Source organism: Centruroides sculpturatus, unplaced genomic scaffold, assembly GCF_000671375.1.
Source record: "Centruroides sculpturatus isolate CEXI.00-Female unplaced genomic scaffold, Cexi_2.0 scaffold216, whole genome shotgun sequence".
Classification (NCBI taxonomy): Eukaryota; Metazoa; Arthropoda; class Arachnida; order Scorpiones; family Buthidae; genus Centruroides; species Centruroides sculpturatus.
The window spans coordinates 40,931-64,115 of NW_019386955.1; the positions used below are offsets into that span (position 1 = coordinate 40,931).

Consider the following 23,185-nt stretch of genomic DNA (forward strand, 5'->3'; position numbering starts at 1 on the left):
CATTCTAATTACATTAACTAACCTAAATACTCATATTATTAATTAAATTAAGCATTTTTTTAAAATCTAGCACTAGTTTTATAAATATTTTATATATAGAATCTCTGCAGTATTTTTTTTAGGTATATGAAGTTTGTTTATATTTTGTATTTTAATACTTATAGTAGCTCTAATGAAAAAACTTCAACCTGTTAACATTAAGTAGTGGATATGTATGAAACCAAAGGTAAACAAAATTCTTAACTCTCTGACTGTGTGACATGGGTTCAGGTTTTGTTGGAATATAGATGAATCTGGAAAATGGTCTGTTGTAGGTTGCATCATTTCTATTTTTACATGTTTCTAATGTGCAGCATTCATTGTTTCATTCACAAAATATAATTGGCCATAACCTTGAGAAGAAATGCTTTTCCAAACTATGTCTTCACCTCCTTGCTTAATAGTTCTAGTGACACAGTCAGTCGACTCTCCTGGAATGCTGCTGTACAAATCTGAGATCATCATTGGACATTGAGGAGACTCTTTGGAGATCATAAATATTTTCTAGTTGGATTCAGTGAACTTTACATGACTTCTTGACATTGCAGCAACAAGAAGACATTTTCTTTTTGCTCAATAAACAATTAAATCCATGTTAGTATTTTTTGGACAATGGATGCACTACAGCAGGCTCAAGTTGATAATTACCACACATTAGTGAGGTTGCGGCTGAAGTTTTCATTGCCAAAACATAAATGTCGGACATTCAGCACCGCCATCCTGTAAACCTAGAAGTTTGACAATGGCGTTTGGAATATCAGGTCATGCTCAACGTTCCAAACACCATTGAAATTTCTAGGTTTACAGGATGGCAGCGCTGAACGTCCGACGTTCAAGTTTTCACGTTGAAAATGTTGTCCACAACCTCACTATTTCCCAATTGCTCTGATGTAAAGAAATGGTTACTACTATATATTTTTTTAGAGATGGACATTCCTTATATGATTACATGATTATTATTTACTGTGCTGCTTTTCTTTCAGCTTTTTCAGACTGTAGATAGCAGTAGATTAAGCACATCCAAGGCTTTGAGCAGGTTTGGTTAAGGAATAGCCTCAATTGTGCAGAGTTGTGTACAATTTTAATGATTTATTTTTTATGGATAGGATGTTAAGTTTTTGGAGTAATGCATGTACCAAAACAGATAAATACGGTGAAGAAAACTGATGATTGTCTGGACATGTTTTATTTTTATACTATCAATAGGATGAGATAATTGTGGTCATTTTTGATGATGCAGTATCTGCAAAATGAAGTGTTGCATTATTCCTTCCTTTCTAAAGCCATTAACTTGATTTTAGTATATCACTTCATAATTTTATTTAGTTTGATTTAATGAAATAAGAAACAACCAACTTGTCAAATACTTTTTGTCAGGAGTGTTTTTTTACTTTTATATTATATGTATAAAATTGATTGGATGGTATCACGAAATTTTCAATATTTATGGGCATGATGTTTCCTGGTAAAATGGCTTTAATATAACTGGGTAATCAATCCAATGATACAGTCTGTTTCATTTAACAGACTGTTATTGATTTGCTTATTCAGCTGTATTAAAGTCACTCTGCCAGGCAACAAACACTGTTTTGTCCAGGAAAGAAAAATGCTCAACAGAACTCAAAAGATTTTTAAAAATTTACTACATTTTATATTTACTTTTTAATGTTAGATTTTCAGTTTATTGTAATTATTGTTTGAATTAATTAATTATATTTTTTACAGCTGTTCGTCAAGGAAATCTTTTCAACTTCAATGGAGTGGTGGACAGATTCAGTAAGACATTTCAAGATGATCATACATTTACTTTGATTATTCGTCTACGACATAATGTGATCAAGACTGGTGTTCGTATGATCAATTTATCTTACTCTCGGATTTCCCTTGCTAATATTGCTAGTAAATTACAATTGGATAGTTCAGAAGATTCTGAATTTATTGTTGCTAAGGTAACATGATTTACAAATATAAAAATCTGTTAACTTAATTTTTATATTAATGCCATACAAACTTTCTAAATTAGTTGTTAAATTTATCAAAAGATGGCATGTAACCATCTACTTCTAGGCCAAATTACTTGATATTTAATTATTAAATAGTAGCCTTATATAATCTGGCAATTGTTTTGCAATAATAAAATTTATTTTGATTTTTTACTTTTCCAACTGTTATATATAACAGAGGGGAAATATAGCAATATGTCAGAAAAAAGACCCCAAGATTTTTACATTTTTGGAATTAAGGCAACTTGAAACTTGGAGAAATGCAAAAAAAATTGGGAGTAGTTTATGTATTTATCAATGTTAGTATGTGTATGTGTGCCTGTGGCATGATTTTGTTCACCCTGTTTGAAGTTTAATATACTGCCTGTGCTTTTTTTCAAAAATTTCTGAAATTTTGCAGGGAGGTTTGTTTATTAGGGGGATTGACACTATTAAATTTTGGTGGTTAAAGGTTGAAGGGTGGGGAGATAAAAGGGATATGTGTATCTGTAGTAGGTCAGACTTAATGACAATTTTACTTATTATTAGCATTTACCATTTTTTATAAAACTTATCCCTACCCTCAAAAGTAAGCTTTTTGTCATTTTATAATACCGTGTTTCCCTGAAAATAAGACCTCCCCCTGAAAGTAAGACCTAGCGAAGTTTTTTTTAATCATAACGGTCATCGGTCATCGACAGACGGTTGAAAGTGGCCATTGGCTTTTTGAAAGTACAGCCACTGATTGGTCAGCAGACAATTACGCCACACGGCATGATTTGCATAAGACTATGGCTTGGGAATCACAGATTTGCATAACGTTACGGCTGGGGATGGCTAATTGGTCGGCCGGGAATCACGCCACATGACATTTGCATAGAGCTACGGTTCAGTAAGCACTAATTGGTCATCGAGTTTGATGTTGACACTATAAAAAAGCGACAGTTCGACACACCAGATATACGTCACTCTCGTCTAAGTTTGACTTGGGAATTTTTATGTTCAATAATAAATGTGAATTCTTCTTCCTGGAAAAAATAAGACATTCCCTGAAAATAAGACCTAGCGCATTTTTCAGAGGAAAAATTAATATAAGACACTGTCTTATTTTCGGGGAAACACGGTAGTTAAAAATGTAAAGTTTTTAAAATAAAATATGATAACAGATGGTACCACTAAAATTTTAAATGTTGCTGGTTTGTTTTTAAATGAAATTTTTTGAATTTGTGGATAATTTCATATTATTAGATAATTTTGAGGTTTAATAAATTTATTTTTTATTTTTATTTAATACTGTATTTGATTTATGTTTTAAATTTATTTAAAAATACAGTGGTACTTCATACTTTAAATGACTAACTTCAATTGCTAATGACCAAAATTTGCCTTGGATTTCAAACTCTGCTTGCACTGAAAAAATGCACTTAAATCGTAAATGCAAGTCATCTCTTGCTCTTGTGTTACGTTCATATGCTTTCAGTGCTTTTTTTTGATACGTTTGGTTATATATATTGTGTTTTTTCATCATTTTTTAACAGTTTCTTCCTGCAATTTTTCTTTGTCAACATTGTTTGAGTGCCTCATACATTGTTTATCCATTAGTTCAAAATTTTTTGCACAATTTTTTAAACCACATTTGACATGCTCAAAGTTTAGAAGCATCTTCCCCATACATATCAAAAACCTGTTTTACTGTTTGGATAGCTTTATATCTTTTCTGAAATTCATGAAGAGTAGCATGTCAGAAATGCTCTTTATCTGAAGACATTTTGACTCAATTTTATTCAAACAAAATATGAAGAAAAAGTTTAAAATAAACTTCTAAACAAAGATTACAGTCTCTCATTAACAGTAATGTATTAAATTACACAACTATGTTAAGTAACAATTAGCTGTTAAATATAGACAAAAACTTTCTGTTCAACTCAATATATTTATTAACTATGGAATTAAAAAAGGGCGTGGAAGCAACAAAGTATAAAAGGAAAATTGTAGTAATGACAATTGTAATTAAAAAGGAGGTTATCATGAAACATGAAAATGGTACACATGTGGCAGATCTGGTGGCCATGTTTAATATACCGAAGTCAATGGTGTGTGCCTAGTAAATGCAATTTTCAATTTATTATACGGTATTTACATATTCCATTTGATGTTTTTGTGTCTTAATTTATTATTACAGTAATTGTGTTATTTTTATATTAAATGATGTATATTTGCAATTTTAAGTTTATCAAATGGGTATTGTTTAGGATCAAGGAATGAATTAATTCACTTCCATTATTTCTTGTGGGAAAAACTGTTTTGGACTTTAAACAATTCAGTTTGAATGGCCTCTTGGAATGTAGTAACAAATTAACTATTATTTAAATTTATTATTATGTAGTAACAAATTAACTATTATTTTATTTATTATTATCATAGAAATGTAGATATTTGGTATCAGTATATCTAATTTTATTTGGATAATCCACAAGTTATCTGTACTTAAAAGTCAATTTAAAAGTGATGTGAATTATTTGCCAATTTTAATTTGTAAGTATGAAATTGTCAAACAGTCTTTTCTTTGCCTAAAGTCATCAAGAGTATCTTTAGAAAATGTGAAATATTCTTTATACACAGGTTGTCTAAAAAAATCAAACTTTTGCTCTAGAAATATAACTAGATGATGCAACTGGTACAGTGGTCAAATTCAAAATTTTAAATGTTATATTATCAACTGTGCATAATAGCATTTGAATTGGTTCATAACAATCCTTTGTATGGCATGAAATGTAAGGGTTATTTCGTGACCCTTGTTGGAAAATTGTGTTGCAGTATGTTAACTAAGTTCTAAATGAAACTAAAGAAAAGTTTTACTGAAACATTTTAGTTACTAAAACAAGTATGTAGGGATGATTGCCTATTGACAAAACCATTGTTTAAACTATTGAATTGACTAAACTAGTCGTAAACAAGTTTACAACTGGTTCAGTCAATTCAAAGATGGCTATGAGTCAATTGAAAATGATTCAAAAAGTGGTTGTCCAAAGACATTGATTACAGACAATAACATTTAAAAAGTGCAATAGCTAAGGATTTGAATGTGACATGTAGAATGTTTGCAGAAGATCAGTAACATAGTCAAGCAACAGATTTTTCTCTAGTAGTCACTGTATCGAAACATGACAATCTAAATGAGGAAAAGTAAATTTGGATTATTTTATAGAATGAATTTTATAGAAAGAATTTCCATTACTTGATGGACCAATTGTGGTACACTTTACCCTGTAATAGACAGGCAATTGTCTTCAGTGATTAAAAAACTGTATGTTTTGGCTCTATCATAATATCCTAGCATGAGTCTTTGTAAGTAATGTGCTGATGGAAATGGTGATTCCAATTATAGGTTGAAACTCCTGTATAATGTCTGTAAGTTATGTTCTGCTTCTCAATAGTTGTCTCTGTAGCACTCTGCAATCCTTATCCTTTGGGTAATTTGAGTTTTCCAATTCATAGTTTATTTTTTAATATGTTCTAATACTGTATTTTCGTGGAATGACTGGCATGCCACATATAAACGAGGGAGACTAGCATTCTGGTTAAATTGCCACTAAAATATAAAATTAATCAGATCTAATAAAACTAGTTGTTAATTAAATGTTAAAGAAAATATTCTTCCAAGTACAATAAAATAATAACATTGTAATTTGACTGACATAAAATTATGAAGAGTTTTCATTTACAAGACAAAACAATTAACCACATATTGACTGTAGTTGTTAGTCAGTGTGGGCTACACTGACCATCTACCCTGACCTTAAAAATAACACTTTCCTCTCAAACTTCACACAAAAGCCTATGTTAATCAGTGTAAGCTGAGATAATTTACAGCCAGTTTCTTAAATTTAATATGTATATTTTTGTTTTTGAATCAAATAATAATAAAATACACAAAAAAAATCACTTTTAGAATTCAAGATTATTTTATGTCCTTAGAAAGAAGACAAAATAAAGAACTTAAACTTGTAGTTTTTTACTTAAATTGTCTACAAGGGTACAATACAGGTGAAAAATAAAGACTGTTTTTTCTGAATTGTTTTCTTAATTTGCAGAACCCATTCACTGGTATAATAAGTCCTAGTAATAAATAAGTAGTCCTTGTAGACAATTTAAGTAAAAAACTATAATACAAGGACACAAAGGCATAAAATTTATAGTCATAGTTTTTGATGTAATGCTGACAGTTTTACAGTTTTAGAATAAAAACTCATTGCTTTTTCATAATGCACCCTCTAGAGAGGGATCTATAACCTCACATAAACTGGTATGCTGGCATTATCCTGGGATAAACTGGCATGTCAGTTTTTACCATACGGAAATATCTGATTTCATGGTCTTCCCAGATAAACTGGCATGCTGGACATTCCATGAAAATACAGTATCTAATCATTGATGTAGCACAAACTGTATAATCAATTTTGAATACTGCAGTTTTGTTTCTGTAGTATGAATAGACAGGATATCTAGATAACATTTCATAATGTCTTTCTCAAACTCAGATAGGTCTATATCTCAGCATTTTATAGCACAGTGGTTTAGCACAGGGGTGGCCAACACGAGGCCCGCGGGCCGCATGCGGCCCATCGGGAGTCATGTTGCGGCCCGCGGAGCTAGGTCAAATGAACGTAAATGTTAACTTTATTGTATATATCACCAAAAGAGCATTACGTCATGAGTTATTCGTATCATGTATTTTTAAATTATAGCTAAGAGAAATTTGAAATATATCTCATTTTTGGAAAAATTCATAGATTTTTAGCTATTTCAAATAACCCGCAATTTCATACTTAAGGTTACTTAGTTTTTGTCCGACGCTAAGTGTTGATAAAATGTAATATGAAACTTCTACTTCAGCTATATATGTTCTGTGGTCTTCGGCGTTTTCGGGAAGCTCGCAATGCTATCGGGCTCATACTCATAACTACTTTCAGTCCAGCTAGGCAAAGTTCCATGTTATTCTGTAGTTTCGTTTTATTATCGCCAATGCATCTGGAGAGATTTTGCGATCGACGTTAAAATACATATTTAACATATTTATAATAACAGTTCAAACTACTTTAACCAAGTAGCCTATCTACCATATCGATTCTATAAGTAAGTAAATCCTGAAACGTTTTATTTATGTAATTTAAATTTAAAAACGGGAACTTTTCTTTAGTCATCGACAAAAATTCAACTCGCGGCGACACACAACGGACAGAAATGTTTTCAGTTCAAAACGAAGACATAACATGGCGTCAACTAGTAAAGACATTGGACCAAAGAAGAGAAGAATCACAGAAGAATTAAGAAGTTTTCAAGATAGGTGGACTATAAACTATTTTTTCGTGGAAATTAAAACAAAGCCCATATGCTTAATATGCAGCGAATCTGTTTCTGTTTTGAAAGAGTATAACATCAAACGGCACTACGAGACTAAACATGCAAATAAGTTTGATAAGTACAAAGGGCAATTTCGACAAGACCAAGTAAATGATTTAAAAAAAAAAAAACTTTCTGTACAACAAAAGATATTTACTAGAGCGGATTCAGAGTCAACATGCTATGTAAAAGCTAGTTATGCAGTAGCCATGATACTAGCAAAAAAATCGAAGCCATATTCAGATGGTGAAATGGTTAAGGAATGTTTGGAGAGCGTCGCTGAAATTCTGTGTTCAGAAAAGAAGAAGGATTTCTCAAAAATAAGTCTGTCTCGTCAAACAATTACTAGGCGTGTGGATGACATTGGAAAGCATATTGAAGATAATTTGAAAAGTCGAGCATCCGAGTTTATATTTTATGCTCTAGCATTGGATGAAAGCAAAGATATAGCAGATACTGCCCAATTGGCAATTTTTATCAGGGGTGTTGATATCCATTTTAAAAAGACAGAAGAATTAGCGGCACTATATCCACTTAAGGACACTACTAAGTCACGAGATTTGTTAGAGGCAGTTACATCGACATTGAATCGCTTTTCGTTACAACTTAACAACTTATCGGGCTTAACAACGGATGGTGCTCCAGCAATGGTTGGGAAACACTAAGGTTTAGTAAAATAGATTGAAAATGAGGCCTCCAAAGTCGGTAATACTTCAATGCTAAATTTTCATTGCATTATTCATCAAGAGAATTTATGTTCAAAGTCCCTTAAAATGGACCATGTCATGAAAGTGGTTGTCAAAGTAGTGAACTTTATCAAGTCGAACGGGTTGAATCACCGTCAGTTCCAAGAATTTCTGAAGTCATTGGACTCAGATTATAATGACGTTACGTTTTATGCGGAAGTAAGATGGCTGACCCGTGCCAAAATGTTAAAAAGAGTGTTTGATTTGCAGCAAGAAATACAATCATTTTTTGCAAGCAAGTCAAAAAGTATCCCAGAGTTTGAAGACAAAGAGTGGGTTTGCGACTTTGCATTTCTGGTCGATATAACTAACCACCTAAATGATGTTAATACTTGTCTACAAGGGAAAGATCAGTTAATTAATAAGATGTATAATCATATTTCTGCATTTCAAATGAAACTTGGTCTTTGGGAACAACAGCTGAGGACAAAAAACTTTACTCACTTTCCTACATTGTCATTGCAACCAGACGTCACACAGGACGTGGCAGATAAATACTCTTCTTTGATATCTCACTTAAATCTCGAATTTAAAAACCGATTTCAGGATTTTGAAAAACATCATGTGCTTTTTCGTGCATTTGCAACGCCATTCGCGGTAGACGTGAATTTATTACCAGGAAGATTACAAATGGAACATTGTGAAATATGTTGTGATACACAGTTAAAGGAGAAATTCCATCAAGTTGGTTTGGAAGAGTTCTATAAAACATATTTGGACAAGGATAAATATCCTGCGTTTTACAAACATGCTCTGTCGATGGTTTCGCTATTTGGAAATACTTATGCGTGTGAACAGCTTTTTAGTCGCATGAAGTACATCAAATCACAAGTGAGATCACGAATTACTGATGTTCATTTGGAAAACTGTTTGCGTGTAGCGACATCATCATTGGAGATCAATTTTGATGCACTTAGTTCTGTAAAACAAAGTCAGATGTCTCACTTTTAAATATTTTTAAATTGTCTAATAAATATGTTTGATTCTCGGTTATGTTTTATTTTCTTGAAAAAAATAAATATACCTATTTTTTGTGTTTTTTTACATTAAATGAGGCAAGTGTTTGACCACGATCTCACCTACTGGGAAACGACGATGTGGTTGAAGCTGTAGCACGCTTGCTTGTTTACTTTAATTAACACACAAAAAAAATTAGATGCATGGCCCGGCAGGAAATATTATTTCTGAAATTTGGCCCGCCTTCTGAAAATGTTGGCCACCCCTGGTTTAGCATATACCACAATGTTCCTCTAATGCCCATAAGTGTATAGTCTTGACAGAAAGAAAATTTAGTGAATTTTGATAAGTATTTTAAATATATTATTAAACTTTTGTAATTATATATTTTAAGAGAAATTATGGGTATTATACCCATAATTTCTCTTATAATATATTCTCTTATAATAATATATTGATATTATATAGTCTTCAACCTATATCCAGTGTGAAAATTCCAAACCAATATTGGCAAACGTTTTCGATGCCCCTCCTTTTTTCACAGAATTTTCACGCCGGATATAGGTTGAAGACTATACGTATTTGTTGTATAAGACCCAGTGTGGGAGAAATCCTTGATTAAAAAAATAGTATTTAATTAAATATTTTATTAGAATCTACATGCTTTTTTCTTGTTTCAACTTTACTTACTGAATTTAATTTTAAAAATATAAATTTTATTTTACAAATAGTTCAGTTTAAATGAGAGCACTTTGATTTATATAGGATATTCGTGACGGTGTAATTGAAGCTAATGTTGATCATCATAAGGGATATATGCAATCCAAAGAAAATATTGATGTTTACTGCACTAGAGAACCTCAAACAGCATTTCATCAGAGAATAACATTCTGTTTAAATATCCATAATCAATCTGTAAAAGTAAGTTATTTATTATAATTTTAATTTTATGATTATTTAATATCAAGATGTGTACATCATTACATTAATATTTAAAAAGAAAAGTGCTTTCTTGATTTTTCTGTGGACATATATGTAATAAATGATCCAGAAATATATCGTAAATTTAGAACAGCCACATTTCTTCTGACTGACAAGGACTAAGCAGACAAGAATATCTTTCAATATATTTTAATACCATTCTTAAATGTAAATGCATTTTGGACTTTAGCCCCTCTTCAGTACATGTTGCAATGATACAATAAACTGAATAAACAATTATATAAAATAAAACAAACATCCGAACATCTACATACCTTTACATAACATAATTAGTAAAATTGTCATATATAAAATTTTTTGTAACTGATATCAACATTGCAACTGATAAGCATTGGATATATTAGGTTGTTCGGAAAGTAAGTTCGTTTTTTTACCACTAGACGGATTAATCGTATTTTTCCTGCCAGTTTCTTTCTAAACCATATTATCTATATATATTTTGACAGCTAGCATTTTAAGGCTTATTTGTAAAAAATTTTGTTTGATTTTGTGCAATTGTTTATTTTTTGTGTCCCATCAAACATGGAAGATTGAAAGCATCATTTTCTGCATATTTTGCTTTTTTATTACCTAAAAAGCAAAATGCTGTTCAAGCAATGAAAGTATTGGGGTACATGTATGGAGATGATGTGTTGACAGAACAACAGTGCCAAAACTGGTTTACAAAATTTCATTCTGGCAATTTCAATATTAAAGATGCACCACGTTCTGGATGGCCAGTTGAAGCCAATGAAAATGAAATAAAGGCACTGATTGAAGCAAACTGCCAAATAACAACACGTGAAATCACTAAGAGATTAAATTTGTCAAATTTAATTGTTTATGATTACTTGAAACAAATTGGCTTCATTTTAAAGCTTGATATATGGGTTCCACATGTTCTTAAAGAGAGATGCTCTTTTTGCTGGGATTTTAAGGACATTTTTTTTGGAGCTTTTACCAGACAATTTAACAATTGATTCGAAAGTGTGCTGCCATCAAGTAAACAAATTGAGGAATATCATCAAACAGAAAAGGCAGTTAGAATTGATCAACAAAACAGGTGTAGTGTTCTACCACGATAATATCAAATTTCACACAAGTTTGGTAACTTGTCAGAAACTGTTATAACTTAGATGGGACGTGCTATCGCACCAATCATATTTGCCAGATCGAGCACACTCGGATTATTACTTGTTCCGGTCTATACAAATTTCTTTTAACTGTAAGACATTTACTTGAAATGACAATGTCAAAAATCACTTGGATTAGTTTTTTGTAAGCAACGATCAAAACTTTTATGAATGTGAAATCATGCTACTACCAGAAACGATGACAACAGGTATTTGACCAAAAAGGTTGATATATAATTCAATAAAATATTTATTTATTATAAAAATATTGTTTTTTTTCCACAGAAAAAAACCGAACTTACTTTCTGAACAACCCAATATATTGGATGATATTCTTGTCTGCTTAGTCCTTGTCAGTCAGAAGAAATGTGGCTGTTCACATTGGGACTACAAAAATGCATTTTTTAGTTTTTTAAATTCACAGTGTATTTCTGGATGAATTAATATTATAACCTAATCCATAATAGTGAGATTTGAAGGATAAATGATTAAGTTATTATATAGTAGTATATCATTATAATTTATTTTTAAAACTCATAAATAGGTGATTTATAAAAACAAGTAATGAATCATTAATCACTAGATATGTATATAAGTATTATCATTTAACACTTGTTATGCCATCTGTTTTATTTAAGCACAAACTAGCTTACACTTTCCTGTGTAAGCTGTGTGTCTTATTGTCTTGTGTGTAACAATTAACACTTTGTTCATTTTTATCAGATGAATATTTTAGAATAAATAAGTTTTTAAGGTAATTATAATTTTGTTACATATCATTCATAAAGAGAGTAATTTTTTTAATTTATGCTTTTACTATTGTTTAAATAGTTGAAATAGTATTTGTTTTTATCATAATTGATAAGGAAAGGCAATGAAATGACTACCTAACTTTTAAATATTAAAATTTTTTTTTTTAAATTACAAAAGGAAATATCTGAGGTCAACAATAGATTTTCACTACCCAAAACAAGATAGTCCCCCCAAAAAAAATAAAATCATACAAGAAACAAAAATATGAAAAACTAACATAAAAATAACAAATATTTAAACAATTCAGTTTGATATAACATATTTTTATAGAAATTTATATATTGAGTGTAGTCTTGGTAATGTACATCTACACTATTAGCTTAGCAGTAAAAAACAGATCTATGGGCATTAAATACTTAAGTGATAAGGGAAGACATGAATATATGAAGTATGATGAGTGATTATAAAAAAAACTAAGACATGCATTAAAATAAAACTGTTAAAATACTTTAAAAAATTAACAATTAAAGTATTAATTCATTCATTTAATACAGGGAAACCTTGTTTAGCTCTGGCAATATTTGATGAACTGGTGTAAGGTAAATGACATAATTTATTTTATAACAAATAAATCTTATGTAACTCCAGAGATATTTTGTAAATAAATGATGGAGCAGCCATGGACCAGATAGGTAGGTAGTAATATATCAGTGGTTGAAAATTGGCAAAGAAGATAGAATATAAAATATTCTTAGAAGAAACAATATGGCAATATTGCCATGATATACTACAACAAATTACTATTGCTTTAATTATCTTATGGTGTTTAAATGATAATTTATTATAAAAAATAAGTCTGAGACTGAGATCATTAGCAAATTGAACATATAGGGAGCTATCACCTACAATCAAAGAAGAAAAATATGGTTCATGGATGACAGAAACACAACAACCAATTTATCAGTATTAATTTTAATGTAGGTATATGGGATTATGGTTAATAAGTTTGATAGCATTTGTATACTCAATAACTCTAGATTGAATATGTGGGTTATTAATAAAGATGGAGAAAAACTAACTACTTAAAATTGAGCCTTATTGAATATCAAAGTAGGCAGAAAATCCAAAAATTCAAAATCTCCAAGTTAATTTTACATGAGTGGACAAGATGGTAATTATTTAACCAAGAATGTTTGATGGATTGATTTCAAAATCATCATGAAGAGAAGTAAGTAAAATATAAGGGATCATGGAATCAAACACCCAAACACCTGTCTAATATCCTGGCAAATTACATAAACAGTTTTTCAAAGTTATCAAATATAGTTGTTGTTGAGTGATAATATAGCTCACAATGTTTTACAGGTAAAAGTTTTGAGGAAATCTGAAAATGGATATCATACAAAACACAAATCTCAAAGTTTTTAAACAGGATGTCACACTGGCTTTTTACAGCAATTGCCAACCTATTTGCCAGGTTACTTTTGATTACTGTGGATTGGTTGACTTTATGTACCAACCTGAAATGAAAGGACAACTGACAATATAAAAAACAAATGCAGTGTTTTTATGACTGAGTTTCTCAAATAACTTTATTATTGTTTATTAACAGTTATTATTGTTATTCAGTATTGGACCAAGATGGATTCATGCTCTATGATACTCTTTCACTGAGTGACTTTTTTCAGGACTACTCTCAGGTTATTCAGTATTCAATCACCAGATGAATATAATTTTCACAAATTGCAAATTTTGCAATAGACAGTATGACTCCTGCTTATCCATTGATGGGGAAAGAGAAGCTGGTGTAAAAGAATTTTTGTCTTTTTTAGGTACAATAATTGTGGATGAATCCATTGGGTTGTAACAAAACTATATTGGGTAAATTTTTAAAAAAGTCTGGATAAAACTAATGAAGCCCTGTGTTTAATATGTTTATAAAATAGAGCTGGAATATGATCAAGATTAATTTGTGTTGTTAAGATTAACAATAGTATTTTCATGTTTACAATGTATCACAATGTCTACATTCTTTTTAATGTATTAATTTATCATTTATGACTTCATTATATGGTACAGAGGATGTGCAGACCAATTCAAAATCAGTCAAAATTACTATGCACTTTTTTGTGGTAAGATTTCAATAGTAAGATTTTACACCATATAACTGGATTGCTGTATGTTATATCTTTCTATATAATATGTCTCTGTAATCCAAAAAATTTTTTGTTTTTTTGGTAGACGAACTCACAGCCAAACTTTCAGTTAGGAACTCACTTTTATTTTTAAAAAAATGACAAATGCATTTTAGGTTGGTACACTCATCCAACCCCTCTTCAGTGTCTTAAAAATAAAAATTGTGTATGGGCTACCAACACATCTAAACACCAACACCTGTTTTTCATCTATACATCTTATAATTATTGTACAAGCTTAAAGAGCACTTGAAGTGTTTGCATAACATCACTTTGTTAAAATATATATTTTTTAATATGAATAGTATACGAACAATCCACACAACACTAAGCAAAACATTAGCACCCTTCTTTTAATCAATCGCAATAATTTGTTCGTATACTATTGATTCGTTGGATTGTTCGTATACTATTTATATCAAAAAATATATATTTTAACAAAGTGATGTTATGCAAACACTTCAAGTGCTCTTTAAGCTTGTACAATAATTATAAGATGTATAGATGAAAAACAGGTGTTGGTGTTTAGATGTGTTGGTAGCCCATACACAATTTTTATTTTTAAGACACTGAAGAGGGGTTGGATGAGTGTACCAACCTGAAATGCATTTGTCATTTTTTTAAAAATAAAAGTGAGTTCCTAACTGAAAGTTTGGCTGTGAGTCCGTCTACCAAAATTTTTTGGATTACAGAGATGTATTATATAGAAAGAAGTAAGATTTTATGTTTGTATACAAAAGTATGCAATTTATCAGATACGTTGTATTATACTGAAATTTGTATACATATTCTTCAGTCTAGTAGATAACTCTCTGCTTAAACACAGATTTATAGGAGTTTGTTTGCTGGATGTCATTCGTTTGACTTACTGTAGTTAAAAAAAACCACCAAATTGTTCCAAAACTGAAATAGAGAGAGGGATGTGTATCATGTTTGCATCAGCACCATAATACATACAAGTTGCCAAGCAAAGTTAAAAACAAATGACACAAAGAAGACTGCATTAATTCAATTAGGTGCTGGATTCCAATGTTCATCCCAATTTTTGAGTCCAGAAAAGTCCAAAAAATGTGTACATTAGAATCAAGAAAACACAGTATAAGTAAAAGAATGAAGTGGATCTAAAATCAGATGCCAGCATTATCTCAGAATCTATTTTTGAAACTTGTATATTTCATAGATTATGTCTTCATGTCTTCATGTGTAAGGATAACTTTACTAGGTTTTCATTTAGAGAAATTCAGGATAAAACTCCAAAAGGTTTTCAAATCTGAAGCAAATTTAGAAACTATTTTGTTAAAATAATTGTGGAAAAATATGTTACATTTTTTGTTTTTTCATAATATGGTGAATATATAAGTCACAGCATTTCCACTACAGTTCCACCTGTACCATTGCTTTCTAAGATTTCTCAATATTGAAGTTAAGACCATTTACAAAAATATATATACATTTTTGAGTCTATTCTTTATCCATTAACACAACCACAGAAGTAACAGTTAATTGGCTTGAAGAAAAACTTCATTAAAAAGACAAATAATAATAGATAAAAAAAAGTTCACAAGTTAAAAACGATATCAAACATCAGCCTTTTATTGGAGGATTGACGTTTTTACATTATAAGCAAAGGTACAAAGGCTGACATTTGATATCGTTTTTAACTTGTGAATTTTTTTTATCTATTAATATTTGTCTTTTTAATGAAGTTTTTCTTCAAGCCAATTTAATTGTTATTTCTGTGGTTGTGTTAATGGCTAAAGAATAGACTCAAAAATGTATATATAGTCGACCCCCCTCTATAACACAGGTTCCTATAGTTTAGATTCCTATATCACGGCAAAAAAATTGCAACAGTATTTGTACAAACATGCTAAAAAAACTCCTATAATTCAGTAAAACGTCATCGGCGACTCGTGCCATGACAGGATTGTACAAACCGTTGAGTTTAAACGAGCAGCGGACTTACTAAAAACCATTTATTATTTAACATCCATAAAAATTATATTTATATTAATGATGTCTCTAAAGTTCAGCAAATTTTTTGCAAAAAAAAATAATTTATCAGGAAGCACGCGAGCGCTATTCGATGACAATCTCCACGACGAAAACAAGCTTAAGCAACAGCGTAGTCGAACGGTGCACACTCAGTAAGTAATCCTACAATTTTTTGTTTATAGTATAGTTTATATGGATTTTTCCCAAAAACTTACACATATTTTGGAAATGTTGAGTCGAATTAGTCTAGAATCGATTAATTTTATGGAAGAAACCTTTCAAACAGCCGTAGTCCGTAAACTGCATACGTGCTGGGCTGTGATTGGCTGGACTTGTAAAAGCTGGATTCATAAAACTCGGAATGTATCTACTGTGTTATAGGGGGGTAGACTGTATATTATTGTAAATGGTCTTAACTTCAGTATAGAAGATATCCTGAAGCGTCACGAAAAAAATTTCTCAATTTTGTAAATAAATGTAATCCATTTATAAGAACAGTTCAACTTTTCATTGTGGTAAAAACTTACTAATGATAGAAAAAAATTTGTATGTGAGTTCAGTTGTTTTACTGATAGATAGTATTACAGTAGAGCATCGATTATCCGATCGCATTCTAGTCGGCAAATTCAGATGTCTGCTAGTGATGCAGCACTATAATATTTGGCTATGTCTTGGCTACTTTAATATTATTTTTGTTAAACTTTTGGTGTTTTAGCTGGCAACACTGGTTCGACCATGAAAGGGATGCCAGTATTTAAATGAGACTTAATTTTCTAATTATGAGTGATTGTTTGTTTTGTGAGCAATAAAATAATTTTTAACAATACAATGGCAACAATTATTATTTTTAAAAAATTTTGTTAGGCATAACATCGATGAAAATTCAATGCAAAGTAGGTTAATAGCGATATACTAACATACTAATTGCACGGGATATACTAATATAATATACTAATAATGTATTTTTTCATACTTTTCAGTTATCCGACCAACCCCAGTCCCCAATTGAGTCGGATAATTGATGCTCTACTGTATTTGAATGTAATAAAACCAACCTAATGCACAAATATAGTTATCAATTTGTTTCCAATTCACAAGATCAAAGTGGAAGTTATTTAAGTAATTAGTTACAGCCAAGCATATTGCCATATGATCTGACTTAAAGCCCTGTACTGGATAGGAAACCAAATTGTAATTATAGAAAGAAAATAAATTTAAAAATGAATTATTGTGAGTTTGGAAAGTGAACATTTTGTGTAAAAATTAAAAAAAAAAAAAAAAAAATTTTTTTAATGAAGAAACTTCAGTTGTTCAATATTAGAAAAACTAGGCTAGATGCAGACCAGAATACATTTGACAAATTAAAATCACCATACATCACACAAGTAGCTTATTAAATTATGGCAACAATGAAAAGGGCTTATCATATCAAAACGAGAAGGAACCGTATTCAAATTATTCAAATATAACTTTTATTAACGTGGGGAATGCATTTCAGGTACACAGACCCCTCATTAACCCATTGAACGTTAGACATATGGTAGTAAACACAATAAATATCGAAAATATTGTAACAAACACAGTTTAGAGACTGATATTATAAATAACACAGTGCATTGTGTACACAATTACATAAAATACTAAATTAAAATATTATGATAGTACAATCCACAAACCTGAAAAAAATCAATAGTTGTAGTTTTTCAGGAACTGACAAATTATACTTTTGTCTGCTTTAATTATATAAAAGGTAATACAGTGGAACCCCGGTTAACAAACGTAATCTGTTCCACGAGTCCATTCGTTAACCGAAGCAATTTTTCCCATAGAAATTAATGCAAATACAATTAATCCATTCTAGCTGTCAGTATTTTTGTAATTTTATTTGTAAAATGGGTTTTCTTTGATTCTTTTAAAAAAAAACGGAACGAACTTTTGCATCAACCCAATATAATTTAATATCCACATGTTAAAAGCAAAAACACTATTGTTAAGTCTGACCAAAGTTCAAAGAGAAGTAAGGAAAAAAACTGTACTGTAATTGTCAAAACAAATGCGACATGAAAATGAATGACATAATGGATCGGGTGGAATGTCTGCGGGGAAGATGAAACTCTGACACAAGCGGTCATAAGCAGTCAATCTAGGTTAAATTTTCGGAAAAGGGGAACGATTTGACGGGTATAAAAACATCGCGTATGATAGTTAAAGTTCTAAAATGACAGATAGCAGAAACGATAGGCTAAATTATGAGCAAAAGGCTTATAGGTTTATCAACAATCTCCAATCAGAGTCAACGAACAGGTGTCAAATAAATGCCTAGGAACAAACCTTTCTCATGACCTGACCTGTTTTGGTTTTCACCTGGAGACAAAGAAGAAAACAATCGGGAAGCGAGGAATGGGATGCAGGACTAATTGTAAGGTGAGATTCAAGGAAGAAATACTGTAAAAACCCCAAATCTCAAGGTCAAAACACAGTTTTCCTAGAAATTCTATGGCGATTTAATCTGTGTTCTCTTCATCTGGATTAGGCCTGAAGTCGTGCCCGCTAAAATTTGTATTGTGTCTTGCGGACCGCTCTAGTCGTTGCAGCTCTGTTACCTAACATCGCTTCTGTGACCAAGCAAACTCATCTTGTCCACTCTGGGGCTACGACTGATCAGCTTGCACTATCGTAGGACCAGTGATACGCCACTCCTCAGTGCCGGGAGAAAATACTGTAGATAAGCCATTTCCAACCACCTTAAATATGTAAGCATCTTCCCGTTCTAATAAACAATTTTCACTGTAAAATACTTTTCATCTTTGTCTCCTCCGCCACCACCAACATATGAATGGACCCTAGACCATCACCAACACACGATTAACTGATTCCCCCTAAAAGTCAGCAAGCTTACAAATTCGACACAAAATGCCGTTAAGTTCATTATCTGAGACAAAATTTTTGCAAAATAAAAGTTTGGTTACCGATTTGGTCGTTAACCAAGAAGTTCGTTAACCGGGATTCCACTGTATTGGTTCTGTCAGTAATAAGTTATCATTAGTTACATTTATGAATTAATTATAACAAATTAAAAATCCAGGCAGCTTACTTTACTCAATTTAATATTTCTTTTTAGTTACCTATATGTTGAAATAGTGAAATTCAATTCATATTAACTTATTATAGTATTACTACAAACTAGTCAAAAATAACAAATCAAATCATGCGGACATTGGTAGTCACCATCAACATTCCAGGATCTTGTAAAAAAGTTGAGATAGATTACAAGATCTCGAAATGTTGGTAAAAACAAATTATGATTCATTAAATTATAATATAGATATTGATTATAGATATTGATTTATTGAGTATACATTATGTTACTTGAACTATATCACAATTTTATAATAATAACAGAACTTTACATGTTACTACATGTATCTTTTTCTAAATCATTATAATCTGTATTTTTAGATTTTTTATTAATTAATTTTTCTATTGTTTTTATATGATCTGGCACTAGAATATATAGTTATCAATTTGTTTCCAATTCACAAGATCAAAGTGGAAGTTATTTAAGTAATTAGTTACAGCCAAGCATATTGCCATATGATCTGACTTAAAGCCCTGTACTGGATAGGAAACCAAATTGTAATTATAGAAAGAAAATAAATTTAAAAATGAATTATTGTGAGTTTGGAAAGTGAACATTTTGTGTAAAAATTAAAAAAAAAAAAAAAAAATTTTTTTTAATGAAGAAACTTCAGTTGTTCAATATTAGAAAAACTAGGCTAGATGCAGACCAGAATACATTTGACAAATTAAAATCACCATACATCACACAAGTAGCTTATTAAATTATGGCAACAATGAAAAGGGCTTATCATATCAAAACGAGAAGGAACCGTATTCAAATTATTCAAATATAACTTTTATTAACGTGGGGAATGCATTTCAGGTACACAGACCCCTCATTAACCCATTGAACGTTAGACATATGGTAGTAAACACAATAAATATCGAAAATATTGTAACAAACACAGTTTAGAGACTGATNTGAAAATGCGGATTTATGCCGATATCTGCTATTAAAGATCTTTTAAAGAAGTGGGAGGACGTTGTTCTGACAGAACAACGGTCTTAAAATGGCATCCAAACCAGGTTGAGGTTAATAGGCCTAGGGTTCTCTACAATTACAATGCTATTAATTACTTCTGAAAAATCATAAAGAAGGCAGAAAAGCAATCGACATTGGACAGATTCTTTAATTAATTAATTAACCCCCACAAACGGAAAAAACATGACTAATAAAAGTGCAAGACCATGTATATATCTATTTTTATTATTACATATAAATAAACGTAATAAGAAAGTATAGTCTATATTTTTTATTTTTTGGAGGTCCCCAGAACGAATTAATCAAATTCCCATAGAAACCTATGGTAAATCGATAATCGGTTAACGAACAATTCGGATAACGAACAAAGTCTTGGAACAGATTATGTTCGTTAACCGATCACCCACTGTATATTCTATTTTAAGATAATTTTTATTTTAGTATAGTTTGTATAAGTGACAAAGTGAGAAAAGTAAATTGTTTGGATAGAATTATCGATCTATTACAGGGCTTCTTAAACTATGGGTCGCAACCCCATTTGGGGTCACTTAGCGAAATCTTGGGGTCATGAGATTTTAATGCAAAATATTGAAAATAATTTGTGATAGTTTGAAAATGGCACGTTTTGTGTCACTTCTGGTGCAGCGAGACAACGATTCAGCGACAGTGATTGTAGTGTGAACTAGTGTAGTGTTGTCGCTTTTCAGTGTATTCAGTTGTCTCTGTTCCGTTGTAACAAAAGAGTGAACTGTGGTAGTACACCATTATTGTTTTTGCAAATTTGTATATATCTTCATTATATATATATTGGGGGGGGGGTCGCGAAAAAATCACAATCATAAATGGGGTCGTGAATAAAAAAATTTTAAGAAGCCCTGATCTATTACAATTAAATGAAATTAAGAATTGATGAATAATCTGAAAAACAGGCTCCCATTTAGTATGAAGTGCATATCGATATTAAAACCCAACTGAATTTTAGAAATTTTAACTACAATAACAGAATCTAAGTATTCAGAGATCTTGGTAACATATAAAGAAGGTTAAATCAAGAAAATTCCACTGTTGCATTGATTTTCTTGTATAAGTGACAAATGGAAAAAAACCCATGTTAAGACAAAATGTCATATGATGTTGGAGTTTCCCAGCTTTCTGTTAGAATGTAAGGCCTAAAATTCATTAATAATTGAAGGTATTATTAAATTTTTACTCTTGACAGATCTTATATTTTGTAAGAAAATATTTAAGCTATTAACTAATGAAATCATAATTAAAATAACTTCATAACAAAATTACTTCAATTTTACAACAAAGTTAAGACAGCCTGTAAAAGTTTGTGAAATTAAACCTGTAGATAATAATCACAAATTCTTGATCCTAAACACTACACTGAAAATATTTAGGATCAAGGGTTTAAGAAAAAGAGAACCAATTTTATATTATTGGATTTATATGCACAGGTGTAAATGTGTAAGAATATGGTGTAGGTGGTTACATCTTGACCTATGATTCTGTGTTTCACGAATTCTGATTTTAAAAATAGGCTTACAGTTTTTCATAAGTGAATTATTTATTTTTGCATTTGTTACTACATATTCAGGTACACATAGTTAATTTTGAATAGATAAATCATTTTTACAAAAGATTGTTTCATGTAATGCTTTGAAAATTATTCATTCCTGTAGAAAATAGTTCTTGATCTAAATTTTATTTCAATGTAATCACCAGTTCCTTTTTTTTTTTATGAATTTTTTTGGTCCTTAGTATTGTGCTCTCAAAGGAGGTAAAAAGAATTGTGTTGGTAAAATATTTACTTGGAAAAAATCTAATATTCAATCTCTACTTAGTCAATGACTCAAAATTTAGAATAAAATAAAATAATTAAATTAATATGCACTGTTGTGACAAATGCACTCAATAGGGTAACACTAAAAGATGCCACTTAACAGGTTTCTGCTTAAGACAAAGTAATAATTCTGTATTTTGATGAAATGGCATCAGTGATACTTCTGTTATTCTATTATCATAATTATTTTTTAAAACCAGAATTGAATATTTTAATTTATTTAAAAGTTTTGTCATTTTACTAATGGCCAGGAAAAATTAAGAATTATTACAAAAGTAAATTTTTTTTTCTAAACAGAGGAGCAAATTCTAGCAAAAAAAAAAACTGATAAAAAATTCCAAATCTGATCATGGATGAAATTCAAAAATAATAGATTAGGGGGAAAAGAATTGGTTTTTACAAATTGCATTTTAAAATTTAGTAAAAAATAGTTTATTTTGTAATAAATTCGTTTTATCATGAATGTTAATGTCAAATCTTATTTTTGTAAAAAGATATTTGTCTGAATATTTAAAATATGATTTAATGAATTATGAATTATCTTTTTCATTAATTAGAATAAAATCCAAACTAATTTTACTTTGTACTAATGTAAAAAAAAAAAAAAAAAACCAGACTTAACCAGTTCATACAACTACAAGAAGTAAAAGAAATGAAATTATTAATAATATGCATGAATATTAATGGAAATTAAACATGTATTTTGAATATTGCCACTTCCACATGATTTAAAAATACAGTTGTCCCTCTATAGTCCGACGTTTTTTAATCCGACATGCTCAGTAGTCCGACGCACCTCCCGTCAAAGTACCCGTCCCCGTTACGTGTCTGTTTGCACAGAAACATGTTGTGATGTGAATCTCCCCATCCAATTCTTACTCGATGACACACATTTCGTGTGTTTTATGTGAGCAGTTCTGTTCGAACAGTTGGAGTAGAGAATATTGTAAGTTACTGCTAGCAAAACAATGCGAAATATGTAATTATTTTCGGTAATCCGGACACTTTTGGTAATCTGACACACCTTTGGTCCCATACCTGTCGGATTATCAA

General features: G+C 30.6%; 1 protein-coding gene across 1 annotated transcript in view; it reads left to right on the top strand.

Annotated features, from left to right (window-relative positions):
• Positions 1-23,185, top strand: part of LOC111615964 (26S proteasome non-ATPase regulatory subunit 3-like) — a 71,154-nt gene that overhangs the window by 35,891 nt on the left and 12,078 nt on the right. Inside the window, exons 8-9 of the mRNA XM_023357396.1 lie at positions 1,765-1,988; positions 9,893-10,054. Of these exons, the coding sequence (XP_023213164.1) occupies positions 1,765-1,988; positions 9,893-10,054 (386 nt within the window). The remainder of the gene's footprint in view (positions 1-1,764; positions 1,989-9,892; positions 10,055-23,185) is intronic.